Source organism: Convolutriloba macropyga, chromosome 7, assembly GCF_964194025.1.
Source record: "Convolutriloba macropyga chromosome 7, txConMacr16.3, whole genome shotgun sequence".
Lineage (NCBI taxonomy): Eukaryota > Metazoa > Xenacoelomorpha > Acoela > Convolutidae > Convolutriloba > Convolutriloba macropyga.
Window position 1 is genome coordinate 56,180,507 of NC_134474.1, and position 24,574 is coordinate 56,205,080.

The window sequence follows — 24,574 nt, forward strand, 5'->3', positions numbered from 1 at the left end:
GGTCTGTAAGTCAGCATTAAGTTGTAAGCGAGCTCAATTCGGAACCAGTAAAAACTTGAAAGGTAGTTCCCTTCAATGAATTGAATCCACCTTTCTTATTACCCCATAGTGGTTTTCAGAAAAGAACTATAGTGGAAGACGACAGCCACGGCACAAAAGATTTTATTGTTCCTATGTCAATCAGGCTTTGCAGAAAAATTACCATAGCTGGAGAGAACAAGATGAAAGCAGCATCAGCTATTTTTACTAGTAACTAATCAAACGATCAGAAGAAATCATCAACAGAGCCAACTGAATATACTTTCTCATTGGATTCACTTAGCCAATGGCTGATCCAGAAAGCAACGATCCCGAATCAAGTTTCCACGTTCCAACGAAAGCACTATCTTCCAATGAAGCACCATCTTCACTTTTTCGTACGCAGAGTTACGTATACTGCCCCACCTTGACACAATAAGCAAATCGAGCATTTCTTTATATTCCTGTAAAATGTGCCTCGGGTAGTCAGAACTTCTAAAAGCTACACATGAAGAATGCCTGCCGCAACCAAATTCCTTTGGAAATTGAAACACGTTTATCAGCGTCTGCAAGCGTGTTCTTCCTGCTTCTAAGCGTGTAGGCAAGAAACGATGAACAACAGGAAAGAATACGGATGCAGAGATTTGAGCATTCGCAACGACAGGCATCTGGTACAAAGTCAAACCAAAGAAACATTGTTCGGGAAACCAAAGTCGCAATTTTCTGATGACAGCTGACAAAGACACGACGAAAGAAACATCCCAAGGAACAAGAGACCCAGTTTAAAAAGCCAGATTTGGTTAGCCTAAACAAATAATTTCACGAAGTCACTATTTCAGCCGAAAAGCAATCCGCTCAAACTTTCTAGCAACAAGTCTGTCAAAGATGTACAATGAGTATTTACCAGCAGTCCATTGAGATATGCAGACAAGTCTAACAGTATCATTAGAGTATTAAGAAACTGGTAAATGTAGCCAGCATCGCTCAGTTCTCAAGCATTTGAACGGTGCCGTGAATATTAGCCGAAAGGAAAATGAGCCGCATGTAGTATTAGCCAAAAAGCAGACATTAGCCAAACAGATTTGAGAAAGCACCAAATTTGCGATAATAACATGATATTTTGTTCGGTTGTGATAGATTAATATCAAATCCCATAGGCCGCTGCTGTTTGGCTAGGGCCCGCGAGGCGATTACGTGTAAAAGAGCCGACGTTAGAAAGCGCCCAAAGCTGACTTGATTTTAAAAGAGCCGAAAGCGAAAAGTTGCTTTTGATTACCCTAAACTGTTAATTGATTACCAAGAAAAGTACTTAATCGGGTTAATTGGCCTTCGGTTCGGTTGTGATAGTTTCATGTCAAGTCCCATAAGCCGCTGAGGCATGGTTATTGCCCGCAATAATTTCAAGATTATTTATTAATTCGCTTTGCTTCTTTGAATAGAAAACATGGAAATTTCATTTCTCAAATACTCGGTTATGATAGGTTGAAAATTTGGTAGTCTCATTTCAGAAGGCAATTTAATTGGCTGCAAAATTTATCTTAACTTAACGACTTACAATTTCACTAAATTTTTGTCTCTCTTTCAATCGGCGCACTCACAAGTTATCTAAGAGACATGGCCGATTGCGTTAATATCGGCGATAGTGAAAATGGCAGACGTATAGAAATTTTATTGCTGACCAATCAAAATTAAGAAAAAGCTCATTCTGTTTTCTGATTGCCTGCTTGCGTTCGACTGTGATAGAAATATATCAAGTCCCACGGGCCGCTGAGGCATGGCCATGGCCAGATGCGGTAAAATAATTAATCATAACGCAAAAAATTGTGTTTTAAGTTTCTCAGCCAATCAGATTCATTGAAAATTATATATTTTGGTATTCTATATTTGTTGAGACATTACGGTTAATTTCATGTGCAAGCGAGTAAGATATTTGCGCGTTCCACTTGTGTTTGCTTATATTAATTATCACACTAATTAAATCCTCTAATGTTCCTTCTTTTGATTTTTTGGCAAATTTCCACGGCTAATATTCTGGACACCCATTTGTACGGTACTAACTAAACTGATAGAGAAAAATGAAAAGGAGAGTTTCAACCTATAGAAGTCGTACGCAATTTAAGACCACTTGCATTGCACAGAAAGCGGGTTCAGAGTCTGTTGACTTATTTGTTAGAAAAAGCTTGCCGTAGCAGCTCAGAGGGGTTATACGCGAGAAAAATTATTTTGACAATCTTCAACTGTTTAAATAATTCAAACAGATTTTAGCAACGCGTTCAATTCTGTTACGATAAGCAAGATATTAAAAAACTTCAATTAAGTTTTTGAACTGTTAGGCTATCTGTTAGGCATCTTGAGTTTCAAATTGAGTTTCATTATAAGTTTTCAATACCTATAATGTCTCAGTTCTTTAGTAAAAAAAAATTGACAAGAAAGCTATCGGATGCCCATATGGCTCGCCGATCAGTTCCACGTTATTATCTCCCTAATAAAACGTGATAGCCCTTTAAACCCACTTAAATTAGATATTAATGATCTCAAGGCTACATTTGGTTTGACTATATACACGTTCAATGGTAAACAATGTTTTCCAATACTTGTTTTCACCTAAAATTAAAACATAGCCGGCGGATTGCCGGAATAGCTGCGAAGGAATAGACCTGCATGCCATATAAGAGAGATAGAAACAGATACAGATCTAAATTGAAAAAAAAATCGATGCCGCTCAAAACACCAAGTAAAAAACATTCAGCAATAAATTAATAAAGCTTGTTAAAATTCATTCCGCAGAAGCCTCTTATTAGGGACCATTACTGCACATATGAGTTCCTTTGACCTTAAACAAATTCAAATTAAACATAAGGTTTAAAGTTCAAAAGTCATTTTATTGAGTGAGGTAAGTCACGTATGCTCAAAATCTAATCACGCAAATAACCAAAAAAATTTTCGCTAAAGCGAGTGAGAAATGACGTCACGCGCGCAAATGCCGTTAGTGAGAGGAAGAAGTCATTCAGAAAATTTGAATTTTTCAGCTTTGCTGTGTGAACAAATGTAAAACGAAAAAAGAGCGTCAGACGACGAAACAAAAAAAAAACCAAGAGCACCGCAATATAGCTTCGCTCAGCTTACAGCTTCGCAGCTATAAACATCAAAAAATGTGCAAACCAGATATAGACCAACAAGGAGGATCAGCAATTTTTTCAAAAATCATATACACCCCGACATACAAAGTAATTAATATGGGCTTAGTACATTGCCACAATGTCAGAAGTCATTTGAAAACTGAAAACTTTTATACCGAAAACATACCCGGCAGATTGCCGGAAAATAGCCGCCGTTGATTCCAATAAGCATGATTGGGATTGAAAGAATAGAAGATATTGAAAAAAAAAAAGATTTTTGTGCAAAAACATTTTTTAAGTCCGATTTATTTTGATGGTATTTCGTAGTTGAACATAATTCTGTTTCATAAGAGAGGCTACAAAAGCTACTATCAATGCCAATAAGCATTAGAGATGGTAATTAAGACTTATAGGAACGACGTTCAAATAGCGGGCATCTAAAATTGGGCTTCATGGGTTTATCCCGTTTCTACTTCTGACTTCAATTTTTTATACTGGCTCTGTTCATTTTGAATTGCTTTGCTGAGCAACTGATTTTCAAAATCACTTTAAGCACAATGAGAGAAGAGAGAAACTAGCCTAGAGAAGTCAAAAAGATATCACGCAAAATGTTGAAAAAGCTGCAAAATGAGGGAAAGCGAAACATTTTTTTATTCGACGAAGTAAAAAAAATAGGAGCGCTATAATAGCCGGCTGAGAAGATGAGGGCGGCTATTAAAAATACCGCTCAAAATTACAACAAAGATTATGACAACTTTAATTGAAAATTCTTTCAAAAAATTTTAACAGAACCAAATCTATACGAGAGTTGAGTGTTTAATGGGCAATGAAATTCACATTGCTATGCGCTAAATCTACATTGTGAAAAAAAACTATCATACAAAACAGCTGTAAATATAGCAGACCAAAACAATCACCAAATACAATTTTTTAAAAACTCAGTGAATATCAAAAATGAAAGTAATTTCTTTACATAGGCAATATTTTCGTTCAAGGCCCTCCGCAACATCGAAAACAACGTGAAACGTGTTTGGTACGTGTTTTTAATGAGGCTTTAGCAGCGGATGAGGACGATAACACAAAAATTTGAGAATTTCTGCAGCTACATTTGTTCACTGAAATCCATGAGGCAAAATGGAATGCATCGGTTACATGACAATTTACCCAATGCCAAAATACCCAATGTCAAAATACCCAATGCCAATATACAAAATGCCGAAATACCCGATGCTATTATCCCCAATGCCAAAATACCCAATGCCATTATACCCAATTTACATTGATATTTTCGTTCCATAATCCGAGTACTAATTAGCAGAAAATAGCTCTTTCACGTATGATTTAATAAGCTGATAATTTAATCCCATGTTCGGTTGTGATAGTTTCATATCAAGTCCCACGGGCCGCTGAGGCATGGCCATGGCCATTAAGCATAATAATTTAATCACTTGTTCGGTTGTGATAGTTTCACAACAAGTCCCACGGGCCGGTGAGGCATGCCCATTAAGTTTGTTAAAACATACGGGTAATAGCGACTGCTAATTTGCTGTCGGATTATTGAACAAAATATCAAAGTCCATTGGGTATAATGGCATTGGGTATATGGGCATTGGGTATAATGGCATTGGGTATAATGGTATTGGGTATTTTGGCATTGGTTATAATTGCATTGGGTACATTGTCCTGATGCCGAATGCATCGATGCCACTCTTTCTGCTGCAATGCACCAATTTTGAAAAATAAAATCAAGTACAGAAAAAAATGTGGGGTTTTGAGAAATGCAGCGAAAACGTCAATTTGCAGACAAAAAGCAAAAGTTTTTGATCGATATTTTCCATTGATATTCTCAGAAAGCAAATCTCCTTATGGCAGAAAACTGTTTATATTGATGAAACTAAATGGCGCATCTCCAGTGACGTGAAGAACCGATTTTCCAAGAAATGGAACAATATCTGTTGAAAAACAGTTCGGACAAACGACCCTTTTTATTTTGGGATGAAAAATAATCAGACGGACCAAATTGCATTTTAGATGGTCAAACAAGCCAAACGCTTTTGTAAATTTTAAATGTTGCATAAAATACGAAAAAAATGCATTTTCATGACATTCCGTTTCACCACGATATTCCTCCTGTCCATAAACCAGAGATTGTCAGCAATTTAATCGAAGAAAAATTGTGAAAGTACTAGAATGGAAGGCATACAGTCCGGATCTCAAACCAGCTGAAAATTCACGGGCAATTTTCAAACAGCGATTACATATAGCGATTATTGAAAAGCGTCGGATATTTGTAACGGAATTGACATAGATCACGGTAAAAAATTGTTTGAACGTTTGGCGTAATGGCACATTGGTGGACGCTGATTTGGCATCTAACTGTTGTTTGAAGTTTTTGACGCTTCGAATTTGAGGTGTACCTGGCTTTGGTACCATAATAAACAATTGCTCCAAAGATCGAGCTGCCGAGTGCTCATACAGTTGCTTTCCATTTCTCAGGAAAACGAAGCCAACACTTTCAAAGTTTCCTAAGCGCGCAGTCAGGTTAAATGAGGTCAATATATGCTCTGAATCAGACAGACAACTACTCAAATTAAGAACTAGAAATAACGCATCAACTAATGTTATCTCCGGAACTGGTGAAAATTTGACGCCTGAGATCCATATTTTCCGTGCTGAATAGTGGTTTATAAATCTGCAGCTAACCTTGCCAAACTCTTCAACCACTTTTTGTAGGCATTTCTCATGCATATTGTACTCGGCAATGTCCATGGGCAGCACAAGCACTTTACTACACCCTAGTGCTGAAACAGACTTCCAATTGCAATAAATATTAGATTACTACAAGGCTATAATCAGGACCATCAAATAGCCAAACGAAGGTGATTTGCTGAATAAATTCGAGAGCGCGAAAACAGCCGTAATGGTTTTAATCAACTCCTCTTGTGATTACAGCTGTAGCGTAACGTCCGCATCTGGTCTGCTGATAAAACTACAAGCTTTGCGAGCCATTTTTCACTTAGCAGCAGCGGCAAGAAAAGGTTTTTCATATTCCAATCACGAAAGCAGTGCTCGCCACTGTCTGCGCTTTCTCTTACATTTATTCTTCTGATAAGATGTTACAAATTTATCTCATTGCAAAGTTATGCAGCAATTGTTACCGAAATATGAGTTGAGTAAAACACTTTAAAATTTACATGCACTCATCAATATCCATGCATCATCACATATCATAACTCGCGCAAAACTGTTCAAAATATGATTACGTTAATAATAGCACACTGTTGTATGCTCAATGGTTACACACTTCGGCCTTTATCTGACTTAATTAATGAGTTGCAGCTTCTTATACTAAACGCTTAATGGTTTCAAAAACAGATCAGCTTCTGCATAAAACTAGCCGATCAAAATGAGTGAAGTAGTTGACAAGTGCAACGAACAATATTTCGTTAAAAGTACCAAAAGAAAACATTTCGTTAAATATACTAAAAACCCGAGCATTTAAATCTCACGGTCAATACTCGCCTAAAAAAATTGCTACAAATGGAATTATTTACATAAATAGGTAATCATGAAACAGCATCTCACCTTTGCAGTTCTCTGCCACTCTCTCTAGTTCTTTTTCCTTCCTTGAAGAGAGAACAAGAGATATCCCGGAGATCTTGCTCAACCTATAGGCCAATTCCTCTCCTAGCCCAGAGGAGGCACCAGTTATCCACACCACTGAATTCTTCAGGAAACTATCCTCTTAAACACCAAACGATAAATTACCACCATCACCTCTGCAGTCGACAAGGCAGCGCAAATAAACTCTTCGCAAAACCAAGCTTTTCAGAATCATTATATTAATTCGGAACTTGAATATTGTGCCTATTTAACTGGGGTTTTGTAAGATGAGCGAAACTAAGCTTGTTTGAGATATAACTACGAGCTCTGATTATTGTGCCCGTATCGAAATAATTTATTCTTTCGAAACAAGTACTTCGAAAGAATAAAAATAGCCATGACCTCATCAATTTATTAGGTTACCTTTAACAGCTGACAGCGTTTGTAAAATATATGCATTACATTAGATTCTTCGTTATTTCCGTTTTTCGTTATTTTTGATTGTCAATTTTTTCTCGCAAACATTTTAGGCCATTGTCAACTAGTATCTATTCAGAAACAATTTTTGTCAACTTTTGTACGCAGTGTCTTTCAATTTTTGTATTCAATAATTCGTGATGCTTGGACATTTATTTTCAAGATAGCCAACACTTGAAACACAGAAAACAGAAAAATCCAATTACAATTTTCCTATTCCACATAGGAAGCCCTAAAGAGACGCATGCGGATTTTTTTTAAAAACAAACATTTTAAAGGAAGAAAATTTCTGTTTCCTGGAGTTGAAAGGGTAGCACAGACGACACAAAATCGTTAACAAACTAGCGCTCTTAGATTAGAGAAAAATTTTCTTTGGAGTCAAACAAGAGCATTTCCAAGAGTATCCATTTTCCTACGCAACGGGACTTTAACTAAAATCAAACGGAACTTACTGCAGAGTCAAGAAACATAGCCGACTAATGTCGGGCGAATTGCTTTCAGAAGAACTTCGTCAGTAGCTTGCCACGGGGGGAGTTCACCGGGTGCTGATGGGGGGAGCAACAGTGTGGTGCGGCTGGCAGCGTGGGGCAACAGTGGTGGGGGTGTTTTTAACCTCTAAGAACCGCCCTTCACACCATAATTATAAGTCTCCAAAACAGTTTCTGTGAATAGCATACTTGGAGACTAGTGAGCTGAAAGGCTCTTCTAAGTGCAATTAATGCCCACTAGGGTGTACCTGTTTATCCCGTTTGAGGACGAAAAGTCAAATGGGTCAGACCAAAAATCGGTCAAGCAAAAAATTGCTTAAAAAAGACCGAAAGGACTAATATAATTGCTACAAACATCGTTTGAGAGCAATTAAACAGTTGCCAGAAAACTAGAATCATAAATAAAAATTTGACAGAGAAAAGATGTCAAAATCAAATTTATTCAGAAAAGTGAATAAAATCTAAATACATACAGTTGTCTGCCTTCAATCAGAATTGTTTCAAGAAGAGCTTTTCCAGACTTAATTAATTCCATGAACTTACCAGCATTCAAAAAAGTGCACTTGAAAATATCGATAATGATAACGATTATACAGCTCAACAACAAGCACAGCAGAGCATAGTTGGAAAAATAAACGCACCTATTTAAAAGCAGTTCCGAGGAACATAGATGCGACTGATCCAAGCAGCAAAAAACCTCGGGTAGCAAGCCGACAAATGAAATCGTTAATAAATTAAGGCTCATAGATGAGAAAATTTTTTCTTTGAGGTCAAACAAGAGCATTTCCAAGATGATCCATTATCCAACGCAATGGGACGTTAACTAAAATCAAATGCAACTTCCTCCAGAGGCTAGAAACAATAAACAGAAAACTAGAAACACAAAATTTGACTCCACTATTTTGTAATAGAACAGATGCCAAAATCAAATTTATTCAGAAGGAAAAAATTCTAAATAAATACAGATATCTGCTTTGCAATCAGACGATTTGTTGCAAGAAGAGCATGTCCAGCTTTAATTAATTCAAAGAACTTAACAGCATTTAAAAAAAGTCCACTTGAAAATATCGATATTGATAACGACTATACAGCTCAACTAGCACAGCAGAACATAGTTTAGAAAATGAACGCAACTGTTGCATAATATTTCCGAGGAACATAGAAGCGACTAATCCAAACAGCAAAAAAAAACCTCGGGTAGCAAGCCGACAAATGAAATCGTTAATAAATTAAGGCTCATAGATGAGAAAATTTTTTCTTTGAGGTCAAACAAGAGCATTTCCAAGATGATCCATTATCCAACGCAATGGGACGTTAACTAAAATCAAATGCAACTTCCTCCAGAGACTAGAAACAATAAACAGAAAACTAGAAACAAAAAATTTGACTCCACTATTTTGTAATAGAACAGATGCCAAAATCAAATTTATTCAGAAGGAAAAAATTCTAAATAAATACAGATATCTGCTTTGCAATCAGACGATTTGTTGCAAGAAGAGCATGTCCAGCTTTAATTAATTCAAAGAACTTAACAGCATTTAAAAAAAGTCCACTTGAAAATATCGATATTGATAACGACTATACAGCTCAACTAGCACAGCAGAACATAGTTTAGAAAATGAACGCAACTGTTGCATAATATTTCCGAGGAACATAGAAGCGACTGATCCAAACAGCAAAAACCTCTTATCATACTAAGTAGTCAGCAACTCAAAGCAGACAATTCATCACAATCATTATAGAAAGAGATCCTAATCTCCCGCCATAAAACTTATATTTAACCGATAACAACAATGAAGACGCCCAACTCCCAACCATATCATTCAAACACGAAATTACTTAGCGTTAGATTCTCTCACCGCAAGATTTAAATCCTCCAAGAAGAAAGGATTCAATTACACCAAATACTTTTGAACCAAACCAAGTTTGAACATAACCCTAAATCCAAGCGGCAGCAGAATGAGAGAGCAAATCAACTTGACGAACCGATTTCAGCCAGAAAAAGAAAGCCAACAGATCCACAAATTCAGTTTCTCAAAGTATGTAAGCCTCAGACCTAAGAGAACCCAGTACAACTTGTCACAGCGACCAATGTGATGCCAATAACATAGCCGGCAGATTGCCGAAAATTAGCCGCAATAGACGTTTGTGGCCTTCCGTGAATTGAAACATTAAAGAAATAAGATAGACAGATTGACCACCAGTCCTTTAACAGACCACTAGACTTTTTGTTAGATTCGCACTGTCATTTTTATGAGACACATACGCTCTATGAGGAAAAAGCCATAATGAAGCTTTTTCAAAAATTAATATTTGAAATTAAAAACTCAAGACACTTATACTCAAGAATTAAGGCATATACGTTTGGCACTACTTAGATGCACACAATTGACCTTTAAATAGTAAATTTCATAAAATATTAAGTTCCTTAAGCGAGTTCAGAAGTCATTTTTTGATTGAGTTAAGTCACGCAATTGACTTGAAAGCAGAAAAAATTACGTCACGAACTCAAATTTTGACTGCAAAGCAGTAGAAATCACTGAAATTGAAAAAGTCAATTCCAAGAAGTCAGGTCGCAAGAATCACCGATGGAGACGAGGAATTAAAAAACATAGCAGGATAAGTCCTGACATACAATTCAAAGAAATTTCCTTGGCTTAACAAAAAATAGACCTAGAACTGACTATGAGTGAACTGGAAAACCATTTCAAAATAACACTGAACAAATAACCACTAGCGAGAAAGAGAAATTTGGTTCAAAAAAAAACTAGGCCTAGAGTGAACTATGAATGGATTGGAAAACCCTCTAGAAAAAATTCCAATCCAAAAATTACAAAACAGTAAAAATCAAAGCGAAATTGCCGCATGTGAACAAAAAGCCACTAGCGAGAAAGCGAATTTTTTTTCAAACACCATTTTCCCACTCTACTTTAAAAATATAGTGAAAAAATTTTACGCCGCAAAACCAGTCGCTTCATCGCTCCACTTCGCGTTTAGGCTTGACGAAAATCACAACTTCAATTTGACTTAAAAAATCATGAAAATGTGAGAACAGATCTTAAAAAAAGACAGCGCCCCAATACAATTAAAATTCTTTGAATTCAATAAAAAACCACGATGTCCCCAATAATAGCCGCTATCGCTTCGGGGCTATTAATAAAATATAAGGCAATCAGCAAAAACCAAGATCTTCAAATACCACCAAAGTTTATCTGCGTCAATTTCTAAAGATCGTTCAGATTTCAACCTTATTTTTAAAGGAGGCTTGTTTTGCCAGAGAATGACGAAGCTCAAGCCTCAATTGCATTATTTGACTTTTTCTGCATATTATTTGACTTCTCTGTACCGCTTGTCATAATTTAGTAGGCAAATAGATATTTCAAATTAAAAAATGCGATTCAGAAAATGCAGAACAACCAGGAACTAGATAATTGATTAATAATTTCGGTACTAAACAAAGATTTTTCAAAAAAATATTTCAAGGAAAGCAATCTATTTGTAGAAGCTTGAGCCAGTTACAAAGATAAGTGCTCCAACAGATTGCAAGACAATATATATATTTCTACAACAACGGTTCCCCAAAACTCAAACATAACCGACCAACGTCAGGCGAATTGCTCTCAAACGACCGGCTGGCTCCGTCAATAGCTAGCCACAGTTTAGTGGGGCTAGCTTTAGCTTAAGTGAAGGGTCGTGAAGTGTGAGCGCAGCGGGGTGGGGGGTGGTCAACGATGGGAGGGGGATCTTTGGCTGCACGGGGCCCATACGGCCTAAACTATGTGCAGGGGTGGGGATTGGGGGGCTGATGTGTGTGTGTGTGGTGGGGGGGGGGGGGGGGGGGGTAGCGAATTCAATTTATAAGAACCGCCCTTCACACCATAAGTATAAGTCTCCAAAACAGTTTCCGTGAAACGCATACTTGGAAACTAGTGGGCTGAAAGGCTCTTTTTGTGTCTTTAGCCCGTTTCTGGGGACGAAAAATCTAATGAGCCAGACGAAAAATCGGTGAAGGGAAAAAACGCATAAAAAAGACCAACAGGATTAATACAATTGCGACAAACTTTGTTTGAGAGCAATTAACAATGATTTCCTAAAATTGCTAGTTAACTCATTTATAATAAAAACAATTCTACAGGAATTCAGCATTAATGAGGGTAATAGATGATATCACGCCACAAAACAGCAGCTGATGCGCGGCATCAACAAAAGATTTAAGGAAAGAGAGAGAAAAAGTGAGAGAGAGAGAACGTGAACAAGAAAAAGAAAAGAAACCCCAACCGACAGCTAGAATTATTTTCCACGATGAGATTCGACTCTGCAACTTCTAAGTTTCTAGCCTTGTTGGTAATTAAGTCAAGAAAACGAAAAATGCAAAAGTCTCCAGATTTCGCAGTGGGAAAATGCTCAAAACCATTCTTGTCTCTGAAGTTCTGTCAGGTAACCCATATTTATGACTAAAAGTTTCCTTGGCCAGTAATGATCGCTAAACTCAGAAAAACACGAAAATATTCGATAATTTTAAAAACAATTGCAAATTTTAACAAAACCCTGCTACTTTCGTGATATTAATATCTTCAGAACCATTTTATTACCTCAAGAGGCTAACCAGTATCACCATTTGAAAACATAAAAAATACACTGGCTCATAACCTTGGAACATGATAATAGTTTTTCAAAAATTCGAAAAATTTAAAATTTATCAAAAAAAATGCGAAAAACGGAGTCAAAATTATTGATTACCATTTCATTAACTTAAGTAACATTGTAGCAATTTATTATTAAACCTTGGAGGAGGTCCCTTGGCCAATGGTGCAGGAAAAAAACCAAAATTCAAAAATTTTCAAAAAACTTGAAAAAACTGCAAGTATTTTTTTTAAAAAATTTAGGTATTTTTGAAAATTCGTCATATTAAAATCTTGAAAAACTTTCCATTACAACTAAAAACTATGCAGTAACCTATTATAAAACCCTAAAGGAGGCCGAAAAAACCAACAGAAAAAACTTCAAAAAACTTAACTTCCCAGCTTTATAAAAAAACTACTGAAATTTAAGATATTAAAAAGTTGAAAACTATTCAATGGCCAATAAAACCTTTCTGGTAACTTATCATTAAACGCTTAAGGAGGTTTTCTGACACCTGAGGCTAAAGAAAACTTAAATAATGACAATATCTGTCAAAAAAATGAAAAAAATTGCAAGTTTTGTCAAAAAAATGCTAAAATTCGCACTATTAAAATTTTGAAAAACAATCCATTACATCTGGAAAATATGCAGTAACCCATTATCAAAGCCTAGAGGAGGTTACTTTGCCCTTGAGGCCGGAGAAACCTAAAAAATGGCAAACATTTTCAAAAAACATTAAAATTGAAAGTTTTTATTAAAAAAGTTGATAAAAATTTGTGATAAAAAAATGCAAGTTTTGTAAAAAAAAAAGGCTAAAATTCGTGATGTAAAAATGTTGAAAACTATTCCATTACCGCTAGAAACTATGCAGTAACCTAATATCAAACTCTAGAAGAGGTTCCTCGACACTTAGGGCTGAAAATCTCAAAATGACAAAATTTTCAAAAATTGTGAAAATTAGTATAAATTTGGGTGTGTTTGGAGTACCAAAACATATAGCTCCTTAAATGGTCAAAAAAAGTGTATATATCTTGCAAAAGACCTTTATCAACTTCAACCAGCCTCAACTTAAGACTGGTCCAACAAATAGGAAAAATGAAAAAACACGAAAAAAATGCAACATTTTGGGCTCAAAAACTCCTAAAAACAACCTTTTGACCTTAAACTACGGCCTTTCCAGTATATTCACCACACTAAGCACTTTAAGGACTACTAAACGCGGCTAAGGGCCTCTAATGAAACTTAATTCCAGCTGGGCGCTACCTTTTCATCCGTTTTTAAGGACGAAAAGTCAATGAGTCTGACGAAAAATCGGTCCAGCGAAAAAATGGCATTAAAAAAAGACCAACAGGACTAATATAATTTCTAGAAACTTCATTTGAGAGCAAGTAATCATTTAACTGATAAATAAAGAGTTATAGCTCGATAAACAAACTGTTCATTACTGTAAAAAATGAGTTCATAAAAGTTCAAACAGCTCTTGAGAAAACGCAATTGCTGAAGAGAATTTAGTCAGAAACCGCTGAAAAAAGCGCAACCCATCTTGAAAAACATTGACCAAAAAGAGATACACTCAATACGACTAAAATCAAGGCTAAAACGTACTTTAAAATCATTGGACATATTGCAAAGTCCTACTCGAAGGAAATGCTGTAAAGTTTGAAGTTGATCGTTTTCTGGATAAACTTGCAATCAAGCCCGGCATCCTAATTTAAAGCCTCCGAGTACTTTTCAGTTGAATGATAATGTAATAACCGTAGAACTAATTTTTAAGTATCTTCGTATTAAGTTAGATTCTCAGTTATCTTACCAAAGTCATATTTAGCATGTTTGAACGAAACTATCAAAGCAATGTTGTAAGTGTCTAAATTGAGGCATTATGTTCCAAGAAAAAACCATTGAGTACTTCAATACGAACATTACTCCCGTTGTTCAAAATCGCGCTTTAGTTTATTGCTGCAGCAGCTTTTTTCAACACATTCTTTGATAGCAAGAGACAAAATTTAAAAATAATTCACTTTCGAAAGAAGGGTGATGCAAATACTTTCATAAAAAATTGAATTTGATCAGTGTATGACCTTTACATATATGAGCTTCTAAAATTTGTATTCAGATCAGTAAATTGTGAGAATATTCAAAGTTTTTATTCGCCTTCAATGATAAAAATGAGAAGAACCAGATGCTTTGACTCAAATTTGTTAAATGAACTATAGCTCAAACTAAAAACTGAAAAGGTTTTCTATTAGATATAGATCTGTTGAAATTCTAACCCCAAACTTAGAAAATTACAGAACGCTTAAGTTATTTTTTCTCATATCCTGAAAACATTTTAGTATGTAATTAAGAATTAGTGAAATTGGACTTCCTCAATGAGTTCCGTTAAAAATAGTTATCCTTACGTTGAAATTTATATTAAACAAGGCGGCTCGTTAATGTGCGTTCGCACATGATGTTCCGACCCGAGCTCAACTACATTTTTGACTTAATTGTCAACCAAATAAAGAAATAACAAAAATAGATGCTTGAGTTTAAAACAATCGTTACACAACTTATCTACTACTTGAATTACATAATGCCAAGCCTTATTACAACGCCAATGAGATGTAACCTTAAAGAGACTACGAGACAAATAAACAACAAAAAAATAGCAAAAACAAAAACTTCACGGCAAAAACTGAATATCTAAATTTAAAAGCACATAGTAACAACGTCAAAATGCAGTCAGATAAAAGCTTAACTCCTCAAATTTATTTGGTTCTATCTATACAGCGGACGGAAAGTTTTCTTAATGAGACTATGTTACGATCAATGAGCCGAAATTCAAAAAATAATCAACATTTTTTAAACCAAGAAATTTCAAGTCTTAAAACTCTTAGCTGATAACTAAATAATCCATGATAAATTACTAAAAAATACTACAAAACAGAAAGGCCTTGTCTTTGGATAGTTTAAGCCTTAGAAACGAACTAAAGATAAACGTAAAAAATTAGAAACGATTTGCGAAAACACAAACTATTGCTACCATTTAAATCATTAGCTATTAACTGAATACTTTGTATTTTTAATTCTATTCTTTTATCTACTAATTCAGCTGCAGGAATTATACTGTGAGATAAGATAACGTTATTTGGGCAACATTTGTAAACCATTGGGATCTGTTACTACGCGATTGTTCTGAAGGAAGAGAAAAAGAAGCGCAAAAATGACCACTAAAAACGTTTATAAAAACGCATTTTGTCCGACAAACAAAGCATGGGTGACAAATAATATCAGTAGATATGTTATTTTTTGGAATACAAGAAATTGGATGTGCCCTCTCATTGATGAAACAAAGTTACAATTTGACGAAAAGAACAACAAAAACTGAAAAGTTTGAAAAATGTTTGAAAATGTATATAAAACTTTAAGACTAAAGGCTATAAACTTACTAACTGATTCGAGTAATATCTTTATTTCTATCATCAGTTATAAGCCTAAGAGACTTGTCAGCAATTTACGGCTACCTAAAGAACAAAAACAGGCAAAAACAGCAATTTCAAGAAAAAAATTGAGCGAGAGAAGTGTCGAAGGCAATAAAAAATGAATTTTTCACTGAAAAATTTTCTATGTTCAATAAATTTTTTAACAGCAATGAAATTCCTCTTTTTTATCGATATAGTTTCAAAATTTGAAATATGAACAAATACATTAGTACCACGAAACTTTTGAGAAAACTCGTAGTATCAACGCCATTAGTTTCATTAGCTTTCAACGGAATCCACTAAATACGCTAAACTAGACCTCCATGGGACAACAAGTTCATTGGCTGTTCATATTTGATCAATAAGACCCAAAAACAAGTTATTGAAGATTAAAACCACAAAAAAGATAGGCAACAACCAAAAGTTGATAAGTGCCAGAAGAAAGTGTCGAAGCAATTTAAATCATAAGTTCTTCTCTGAAAATTTTATACATGATTCGTTTTGAGCGTCTTCCCTAAACCAATGAAAACTATCAGTTTTAGGATAATGTGATAAGATTTGAATAATATCCAACAATAGAACATCCCCGAAAAAAAAATTGAAAACTAGTGGCATTGAAGTTTAAAAACTAATAGGTAGAAGATAAAAACACTAACCAGAGTATTTTTGGCTGCATTAGAAATAAAAAGGGATCTTGGAATTACTAAGAATGGCATAACAGTCCATGAAAAAAGTTAAGAATCGGTTAATGTTAAAAAAAATTTTCGAAAATCTTTTTTAAAAGTCTTAACGGCCATTAAACTCAAAAGCTTTTAACAGAGGTCAACAACTACGCTCAGAAATAAAACAATGACAGGAAGAAAATTTTTGTCATGCATAGATTTTCAATAGGTGACCACAATAAGTCTTAAGACTATGAAAACAACAACAAAAACATCAACTCAGTAGAAAAGGTCGAGAAGAAAATTTCGAAGTCATTTAAACCATTAGCCTTTCTCTGAAAACTTTATCTGTGATCCACTGAATCTCTTTTCCAAGCCAATGGGATTAGAATAATATCTGGATAACGTGTATAATATTTGGATAATGTGATAAGAGTTCAGAAGTAACCAATAATACAAAAATATCCAAATTTTTTTTCTTAATTTTGAAATCTTGTGTTATTGAAGTCATATAATCAATAGTTGGAAGAAAAAAACGCCATCGAAATTTATTATATTTTCCGTAGAAAACATGTGGGTTCTTTCAATATTGAGTGTGACTAACAGTTCACCAAATTTTAAGGTTGGTTAATGTTCAAAAAAATTTTTCGAGAAATTAGTTATTAAATTCTTAACAGCAGTTAAATTCAATAAATATCAACGGGAGTCAAAAAATACGCTCAAATATGCTTCAATAGGAGTAAGGGGATGTTTGTCATGCATAATTGAACAATAAGAGATCACAACAAGTCTCATAAGTCTTATGACTATGAAAACAACAACAAAATCAGGCAAAAACCAAAAATTCGGTAGAGAAGTGCGAGAAGAAAAGGTCGAAGCCGTTTGAAACCATAAGTATTTCTCCAAAAATTTTATCTGTGATCTTCTTCTTCTTGAAGCCAATAGGAGGTGTGAATAGGATAATGTGATACGAAGTAACCAATAAAAAGGAAATATCCAAAAAAAATTTTAAAACTTTTTGAATCTTGTGTCATTGAAGTCATATTACTAAAAGCTAGAAGATAAAATCGCCATTTAGACCAAATTTACTTACAGTAGTACGGAAGAGGGTGCTGTCATCACAGAGACTGTCTTACAGTTCACGATAATAAGTCTATGATTGGTTAATGTTCGAAAAATTATTTTTAAAGTCTTAACAGCCATTAGCTGTCCACTCAAAGCACTAGATATGTTCACCTAAATCTCATTTTGGAACATATTGCACTGTTAGTCAATGAGTCCATGCCATAAGATTCCTGAAAAATCAGTAAAACCTCAAAAAGAACTTCCATATTTCAATTAAAATTACGAGTCGAATTTAAAAAAAAAATGAGCAATTCCTTGAAAACGATTTTTTTGTTCATTGGGCTTCATTTGACTGTAAAGGAAGTTTTTCATTCATGGAAGCTCGATATGAAGAGTCACTTGTCTCTAGGTGACTTAAAAAAGCAAGGAGAGTAGAAACATTTTATAAAAAAAAGAGCTCTAAAAAAATTTCGATTTTTTTTTTATATTGAAGCTCCCTATGAGACCAGAACTAGTCTTTTTATCGCCTTTAGACTATTAGGAACACGAAATTGGTTCATTTTTTGGCAAGAAATTTAAGTTTGAAATACTATTTTTATAGAAAATATCTTAATTTGAAGAAAAATCACACTAAAAGTGAACAAACATCCCGTTGTTCACACAAAATTTCAATCCTCGATAACTCTTCGAAAAAAACGAAAATCAAAAAAATCTTTTTAATTTTGAATTCTACGCTGGACCAGCTTTTTAATGATACCACTCACATTTCTCTGCAATGAATATATCGATCGGCCAAAATTGACTGAACAAAAAAAAACCCATTTGAGTATATAGTTCCTCCCCCCCCCCCCCCCCCACAAGTGGGGTCGGAACAATAAGGGCAATTTGCAGGCCTACCGACGTCTTTCTGTTTCCCGTGTTGCATCACAATTTATAAGTGTTACAAAAACAAATTCTTTCTTTATAGGGTGAAATTTTGCAGGCTTCTCAATGGTCTTCCAAATTAAATCGGCTGTTTTATGATTCCGTCTATGTTAGTATAAAAATTGCAATGCTAACTTAAGCAATATCTCTTATCACGGTTCCACAGCTAAGAAAAAGCAAAAACTGTTTCAAAATTATAGCTGATAATTTTTTCAGTTTTGAGACATGAATTTACAAAAAAACTTTATACGATGCCAATGGAGATGAGTTGATGAACGAAGACTTTCCCTTTAATAAGCCTACAGTTTGCCGTATGAACAAGAAGAGCTCTCGGAACACACACGGATCATAGTTTGCAAAAGGATTTGCAAATTAAACTGTCCATCTAAAGGCAAAATTGGCAAAAAGTACTTTGAAAACTGAACGGTGAAGAAACCTCCGTGAACGATTTACTCTAGTGAGTTCCAGGAATGAATAAAACTTGTCAATTGTCAAAACATAAAGTTTATAGATCATCATCAGTGACAACAAGGCGGCTCGGTAATGTGCGATGGCACATAAGGTTCCGACCCCGCCCATCCACAATTTTGGCATAAGTGTCTACCAAATGAGGAACAGATAGAAAAATACAAAAATTATTTTTTGGGAATCCCAAAAAAGCCCAAGTTTTTTTTCAAAAAAACTGTGTATGAACGATAAGATAGCCTCCAAAGCAAAAAACTCAGTGGAGTAAAAATTGAAGCATTAGATTGCTGTGATATGCCAATATTAAGAAAGCGAGTGAAGACAAACAGCAAAAACAAACAACAACAACAAACATTAATTACATCAAAAAGTTCATGTCCGTTTTAAAAAACAAAATGTAACAACACAGTCAACAAACCGTCAGATAATCCTAAAACTGAACAAAATAACATATAAATCAACAGAAACGATATGGACCAGTCCATAAAAAGGTTTGGCAAAAATTAGACAAAAAAATCAAAAAAGTTAAAAAATTCGCTTATTTTTTTTTAATTAACTTCAAAGTAATGAAAACCATTAGAAATCAAGTAAAATATCCCAAAGGTTTACGATCACTAATTCTTCTATAGAACGGCATTAGGACCTGTCCTTATTCATTTTTTTGAGCGGCTAAAAAGAACAACAAAAAAATAACAAACAAAAATTCAATTGAAACTTGCCAGAAAACGCTATCAAAACCATCAAGCCAAATTTTGGCCCTCAAATTATTTTCGATTGCGCCTTCCGCAAATACCGATAATGTAGTTTGTTGCAATTTATTAGCGAGACTAGGTAACACGTAGACAAAAAAGAGAAAAGGGCAAAAGTATGAAATAGTTTTGATTTTTTTTCGAAACAAAATTATATCCAAAGTCATAAAAGACATTAATTACAAAATGAAATATTAATATAGGGTCGTTAATTCATCCACAGGAAGCCTTTGAGACCTGCAATTGTCCAGAATATGTCTTGCGTCTACAAAATGAACGTCAAATATGACAAAAATCAAATTGATTTATTTTTTTTGTGAAAAACCGGTGTCGAAGCCAGCAAGGTCATAACTAATTCTTTAAAAAAATAGATTTTGGGACAACAATAGCTTTTGACAACTTCCCTTGACACCCACCATGTCATATTTGACCTGTAATTAACGAGATTAGGTAACAAAAAGAAAAACAAAAGAACAAACTTGCGAAGTTAAAAAGTTTTTTTCTTTAGTTTTGGAAAACGATTGTTTTCAAGGTCATGAAAGCCATCAGCTATCTACTTATATCTAAATACCGTCTCATCTATTCTTCGATGAAAAACCAGTGAAACCTATCACTATAAAGCAAATTTTATACGACCGAAAAGATAAAGTAAAAATGACAGTTAAAGACAGTATTAAAAAATTCAATTAATTTCTTCAAGAAAGAAGTGTCGAAGCCGTTAAAACGGTGATCTATATCTTTCAGGATTTTAACATGTTCAATTGTGCTTTATTTTGAACGCTAATAATGTGATCTGAGAACTGTCAACAATGTGATAATGTGACTAGAAAACGTGAAAAACTGGCAAATATCTTAAAGTAAAAAAACAATCTGAAACCTAGTAGTATCAAAGCCAGAAAACAATAACTTCCGGCTTAAACCGCAATCGATACTAATTTTTAAATCAGTAGAATGAAAAGCATTCTTTCTTTGCTGACACTAAACTACAAGTTGACCAAATGAAGAAACAATTAGAGGAAAAGTTCATTAAGCCATTATTTATTTAAAAATCAATTGTTTTTAAAAGCCGAAACGATCATAAACTTTCAAGTAAAAAACTAAATTATTTAGCTTAGAGCTTCTTAGGAGGCCAATTGGACCTATCACTCCTGAGCTTTGATTTGATATGTTCTGTTCTTTATTATGAAAAAAAAAGATATTTTTTTCAAAAAAAAAGACCGACTGATTACAATCCGAATTCTTTTTGGATTGTAACAGTCCAAGGTTGGCCAAAAACTAGCCCTGCAAATGCCTAATGTCCGTCAGGAACAACTGATTTTTCGAATGTAGATATAGATAATTTGTTAGTTGAAAACTCAAAAAGTTAGCAAAAAACGGCAAAATTTTATTTACATGGCACTCTCAGCGGAAGTTGAAGCAGGAATAGCCCTCTTCTGAATCTACAAAGACTGCATTAGTGTTGTTTTGGGTTGTACTGCCGGCAAATTTAATCAAAGTGGACTAAAGTAGCTTATATCGTGCTGTTTTTGATGAAAAATGCTGAATTTTGAAATATTTATCCAGAGTTTTTGACTTTTTGACCAAAAAAATTAAATCAGAGAAATCAACAATGCTTGTTTGTCTTTAAAAATAAAATCAAAGACAGTATTCTTAAAAATTTTAACAAATTTTAGCAAAATTGACGAAAATTTAGGCAAACAATTCGGAAAATGTGAATAAAAACAACGTGAATTCACTCTACTTTTCTCAGAAGCTTAAACCTCGATAACTCCCTGTAGAAAACGAAAATTAAAAAATCTTTTGAATTCCATATTCTACGCTGGACGAGCTTTCTAATGATACCAGTCTCAACTCTCTACGATGAATATATCGATCGGCGAAAATTGACTGAACAAAAAAAACCCATTTGAGTATATAGTTCCTCCCCCTCAAGAGGGGTCGGAACAAAAAATGAAATTCAGAATTGCTATTTAATATGTTTCAACTTTTTCTAAAATTAAATTATCACCATGTTTCAACTAAAAATTCTATAAAACCAATTGAATTGTAGATTAGAAAAAGTCAAAACATTACACACATTTCAGCGGCTCAGTTTGCATCATATCAGCTCTGTCGTCAATAAATCGGTTAAAATTGATACGTTTTTTAAATTGGTTCTCCAAATATAATGAGCGTGAATTATATCACCGCTAGCTCGTCGAGTCCATCTCTCGAGCGCCTTTGCCCTTGTCAAAAAAGTTGTTGTTTTTCTGTAATACTTCCTACGAGGAAAGGTTTAAAACTGTACTTGGTTTAAAACTAACAGATGGGTTCAGAGGATGAGAAAAAAACACGTCTAATACTAAAACCGACTTAAACCAACGTAAAAAAAATTACCAAAAAAGTTTGAACACTGATACGTGATAGCTGGTTACTTTAAAATAAAAGGCAGGATATATGCACAGAAAGTTCTATTTTGCAAATAACTATTTTACATACCAGGTTTCGTTCCAAACTTCTCGAGTATTCGCAGCGACACATCTGAATCCATAAAAACAGCTCCAACAATCATGAACACGATAAGCAAAATTGCCAACACTGGAGCCGTAAACAGCAGTAGTCCAGCTAACGCCAGACTTGCAAAATTCAGCATCCGATACGATATCACAAACTTGCCCATGATCCGATCTGAAAAGAGAACTCGACTTCAACAACCGATCAAAAAATAAATTACGACCAGGAAATGATAAATTTACACTACACTGAATACAGTACAGAGATAAAAAGGTGTCTTAATGAATGAACGATGGACCACTTCACGTTAAATGTCCAACTTGTAATACAAACAATTGGATTTAGAAATGTTCAACTAATGACAAATAAACAACAACACTATGCTACAATGCATTGACGAACACGCACAGTGACTAAATATTGCAACAATTCAACATATTCGATCAACTAAACTACAATGTGTCAAGACTGTAAAACTATGACATTCTAACAAGTCAGGGTTTGAGATTATGTCAAGTACGGTCAGCAACAAATCATGCTATAAAATCTGCAAACGTCAGAAAATGAAACCTAATTCATGGTGATAGATTTAACAATCTGACTCAAATCATTGAAAAAATCTTTATGCAAAAAAACGGCGGTAGCATTTTGTAGCAAAGCAAAGTAATCAAATAAGAATTCATATATTTCTGTGAAGATAAACTTAACTCGTCCCCGATAATGCAACGAAAGGCTAGCAAAGAGTGACTGGAGATTTACAGCGGGCTCTTTCAAAATACGTTATCAGCGATTGTTATCAACGTGTTTTGACTGAAACCCATTAAAATGACCAACAAGCTTACTGTAATGAAAGTATTAAATGGAATAAGGTTCACCTATTTAGTTAAGGCTTACTAACAACTCAAACCGATAAAAAATGCCGGGACTTTTGCGAGAAAAGATCAGAGAAGCAAAAAAGGCCGACCAAAAATTTTAAAGTTGAAGAAACTACCCAGAAAGTCAAACTAGACTTAACAGTGGTCCAGGAAAAGAACTAGAAGAACATATTACTGAGAAAACATCCACAAACATTACTTAAGGCAATTGCTCACGTCATGTGTGCACCATCACGTTGGAAAAGTTTCATTTACACATCGGCTCTTTTTACAAAAGCTCCCGGCATCCGAAATGTGAATTTTGGTCCATCAGCTGACCGATTTTTATAATGCATGCACCAATGCACTAAACCATTTCTAAATCATGCAAAACATCATAAACACTTAGATTTCAGGTCTTGTAGCATTGCAGTATTTCCAATGGAGCATTCACCGAAAGTAGAAAAATTCACATTAAAGTCTTGCATTAAATCTATCTTATTAGGCACGAATATTTATGAAGTGGTTATCATAAGTGATCCTACCAAAGCTGCAAGACTGAACTTAAAATTTTCATCACGAAACTCACATGCAAACGTGCCAGGCAAATTTAATGCCAAAGCTGAAATAACTCTGTTGTCAACTCTGTTATGCTTTTAGATACCAAGAGATGGAACGCAAACATAGTATTCTTTAATTGCACAGTTTGTTGAGTCACAGCGGACAGTCCAATCAAGCTATTGCCGCTCAGACAATCTGAGCACTCAAATTTAAAGCAAAACCCGAAGTCCTCAACTTCGAAAAACGTTTTATCAATTAAGGTATGCAGAGCATTATGTGAGCAGAGAAATTATGCAACAAAACTCAAGAATTAAATTTTGCAGAACGGTCCCTAAAAGTGTCAATCTCATGAGAATAAATGCTGCAAAGTCTGAAATATTACAAAACAAACGAATTCAAAATATCGCAAAAAATAAGGAAATGACTTGAAGAGTTGAAGAAAATTTAGAGTTCCAAAAACGATCATGAACATTACTATAAGCAGTTTCGCCTCATGTGTAGCAAAGTTTATCCTCCAGAGTTTATCCATGAATGAGTCAATATCAGACAACTCAACGCAAGTTAAGTGAACCATTATCAACAGTCAAAAAATGCAACAAAATTGAAAAACGTAAGATTTTTTTTGTTCCGACCCCACTTGTGGGGGGAGGGAGGAACTATATACTCAAATGGTTTTTTTGTTCAGTCAATTTGTGCCGATCGATATATTCATCGTATAGAAATGTGAGTGGTATCATTGAAAAGCTCGTCCCGCGTAGAGTTCGGAAGTAAATTTTTTTTAAAAATTTCGTGTTTTTTGAGGAGTTATCGAGGTTAAAAGTTTTGCGTGAACACGTTGTGTTTGGCATGATTTTGTTCACTTTTTTGTTCAAATTAAGATTATTTCTATTAAAAAAATATCAATTCAAAATTACAATTTCCGTTACAAAGGGAATAGTCTTGTGATTCTAACAGAAGAAAGGCCATAAAAGGGGTAGTTTTCGTCTCATAGGGATGTTTACTATAAAAAATT

The 24,574-nt window shown here is 34.6% G+C and overlaps 1 protein-coding gene across 1 annotated transcript in view; it reads right to left on the minus strand.

Annotated features, from left to right (window-relative positions):
* LOC142343179 (dehydrogenase/reductase SDR family member 7-like) overlaps positions 1–24,574 on the minus strand; it is a 136,848-nt gene that overhangs the window by 44,384 nt on the left and 67,890 nt on the right. Inside the window, exons 2-4 of the mRNA XM_075394882.1 lie at positions 22,133–22,323; positions 6,723–6,881; positions 5,841–5,938 (exon numbers count right to left, since the gene is read on the minus strand). Of these exons, the coding sequence (XP_075250997.1) occupies positions 5,841–5,938; positions 6,723–6,881; positions 22,133–22,313 (438 nt within the window). The 5' untranslated portion in view covers positions 22,314–22,323. The remainder of the gene's footprint in view (positions 1–5,840; positions 5,939–6,722; positions 6,882–22,132; positions 22,324–24,574) is intronic.